This window comes from Arachis ipaensis, chromosome B06 (genome assembly GCF_000816755.2).
Source record: "Arachis ipaensis cultivar K30076 chromosome B06, Araip1.1, whole genome shotgun sequence".
NCBI classification, from domain to species: domain Eukaryota; kingdom Viridiplantae; phylum Streptophyta; class Magnoliopsida; order Fabales; family Fabaceae; genus Arachis; species Arachis ipaensis.
The window spans coordinates 83,046,229-83,048,880 of NC_029790.2; the positions used below are offsets into that span (position 1 = coordinate 83,046,229).

General features: G+C 46.2%; 1 protein-coding gene across 1 annotated transcript; it reads right to left on the reverse strand.

Annotated features, from left to right (window-relative positions):
• On the reverse strand, positions 1,269–1,751 carry LOC107647003. Its single transcript, XM_016351141.1, has one exon. The coding sequence runs from the start codon at positions 1,749–1,751 to the stop codon at positions 1,269–1,271; it is 483 nt and encodes a 160-aa protein (XP_016206627.1).

Sequence of the window (2,652 nt, forward strand, 5' to 3'; positions counted from 1 at the left end):
GAGGGGCTTGGCCGTTAGTTCTTGACGCGCTCTATTGGAGGTCGGCTTCTTGGGGCCTTTCCCGTTGTCCTTTTTGATGACCATCCTGTAAAAGCAAGAAAGGAAAATATCAAACCCAAAGAAGTGGAGATACATGAGTTCGATGTAAGGAAAAGTTACATGACAGCTGCAACATGTACTAGGATAATGTGTGAAGCGCAAGGCAAATAATTCCATGTGGTGCAAGGGTAGTTTAAGCATGCAAGGAAGGGGCATGAGAAGCATACACCCTTAGGGACCATAAATGGGAGGCAAGCCAAGAGAATGGAAAGAATGGTTTGTGGAAAGTGGGGATGCACTCCAAAGTGATTGGTGAGAGGCAAGGTAGTCACAATGAGTCCAAAATTCAAGTATGCCTTTCATCGAACACTTGGTGTGCATCCTTCAAGTAGTATGTGATTGTGTGAAAATGAGAGCAATGTAGCTTTCCACAATCCATTATTAATGATTATAGTGCATATTGATTGCAAGAAAATTAAGCAACACCATTCATCTACTCATGTAATGAGTTTGAGACCTAAGTGCTCATGAAGAGCAAAGAAGAAAGAAGGAAGTAACTAGAGAGGGGAGGAGGAGAGAAAGAAAAGAGGGCTGCAGCGTGCTTTGGCGCGCGCGCGCACAGTGCGCGCGCGCGTCCTCGTAGTTGTGCCCCAGGCATGAGAGGGGCCTGGAGGGGGCTCAACTCTCTGTGAAATGGCCCAGAGAGGAGTGCAGAGTGAAAGGGCGCGTGCGCGGCTGTGGCGCGCACGCGCATTCCGTGCTAGCTTTGGATGGACGCGTGCGCGCCAGGTGCGCGCACGCGGCAAAGGTGTTGGGCTGGTGGCTTAGTGTAAGCATGAGAGAGGCTTAACTCTCTGTAGAATGTACTAGGGGGCAGCAAAGCAATCGGCGCGGACGCGCGCCATGCGCTTGCGCGTCGATTGGCGGATTTTGCTCATGTGCGCGGACGCGCCATGTGCGCGCACGCGCAGAGGGGTGGGTTTTGTCTAAATTTGCAAGTGGTTACACCAATTTCAACATTTCAAACCCCTCTTTCCATACAGCCACTTAAGCACTATAGCAAATGAAGTCAACAAATGAAGGGGAGTTGGCATTAAAATCTAGCTAACAAACATGAAGTCAAGTGTCTATGTACAAGTCTCAAAGGAAGATCTTACCATGGTGGGGTGTCTCCCACCTAGCACTTTTGTTTAATGTCCTTAAGTTGGACTTTCAGCAGCTTATAGTGTTTATTCAAGAGTTGCATCCCTCAAGAGGAACACTTCGAATTCCTTGGCGTTCTTTCTTTGCTCACCATGATACAATTTGAGACGGTGCCCGTTTACCTTGAAGATGTCCGGGCTTGATGGGTGGCGCAAGTGGTAGACTCCATAAGGTTCTACTTTCTCCACTTGGTAGGGTCCATCCCACCTTGATCTAAGCTTTCCGGGTAGTAATCTCAACCTTGAATTGTAGAGAAGGACGAGGTCACCGGGTTGGAATTCTCTTCTCCTAATGTTCTTGTCATGGATGGCTTTCAACTTTTCCTTATAGAGTCGAGAGTTGTCATAAGCTTCCAATCTCATACATTTTAATTCCGCCAATTGAAGCTTTCTTTCTACTCCGGCCCCACCCAAGCTCATATTACACTTCTTTACGGCCCAATAAGCTTTATGTTCGATCTCTACCGGTAGGTGACATGCTTTGCCATATACAAGCCGGAAGGGGCTCATGCCAATGGGTGTCTTGTAAGCCGTTCGATAGGCCCATAGTGCATCGGGGAGTTTGATGCTCCAATCTTTCCTATTCGGCCTTACAATCCTTTCCAACACATGCTTGATTTCCCGGTTAGAGACTTCGGCTTGGCCGTTTGTCTGAAGGTGGTAAGCCGTGGCGACTTTGTGGATGATGCCATATTTTCTCATGAGGCCGCCTTGTGTCAATGCTATCTTGAGTTTGTCATATGCTTCCATACATTCCTTGCTCATCTCAAATTCTGTGTCTTTTTGTAGTAATCGAGAGAGAGGTAAGGCCACCTTGCTAAAGTCCTTAATGAATCTCCGGTAGAATCCTGCATGTCCAAGAAAAGAACGGACTTCCCTCTTGGAGGAGGGGTAAGGTAAACTAGATATGACATTTATTTTTGCCGGATCTACGGAGATGCCTTCCTTTGATACTATGTGTCCCAAAACAATGCCTTGTTTGACCATGAAATGACATTTTTCAAAATTTAGAACAAGGTTTGTTTTGGTGCATCTTTCTAAGACTTTTTCAAGGTTACCTAAGCAGTGCTCAAATGACTCACCATGCACGCTAAAATCATCCATGAAAACTTCCATCGATTGCTCTAGAAAGTCCGCAAATAGGCTCATCATGCATCTTTGAAACGTTGCCGGTGCATTGCATAGGCCAAATGGCATACGCTTGTAAGCATACGTTCCAAAGGGGCAAGTAAATGTGGTTTTTTCTTGGTCTTCTAGAGCAATATGAATTTGGAAGTATCCGGAGTAGCCATCAAGAAAACAATAGTATGATTTACCGGCTAACCGATCAAGCATTTGATCGATAAATGGTAGTGGAAAGTGGTCTTTTCTTGTGGCCGCATTCAATCTTCGGTAGTCTATGCATACTCTC

What these genes read in the sequence shown, in the direction of transcription:
- LOC107647003 (XM_016351141.1), bottom strand. Translation starts at nt 1,751, where the DNA reads ATGAGCCCCTTCCGGCTTGTATATGGCAAAGCATGTCACCTACCGGTA.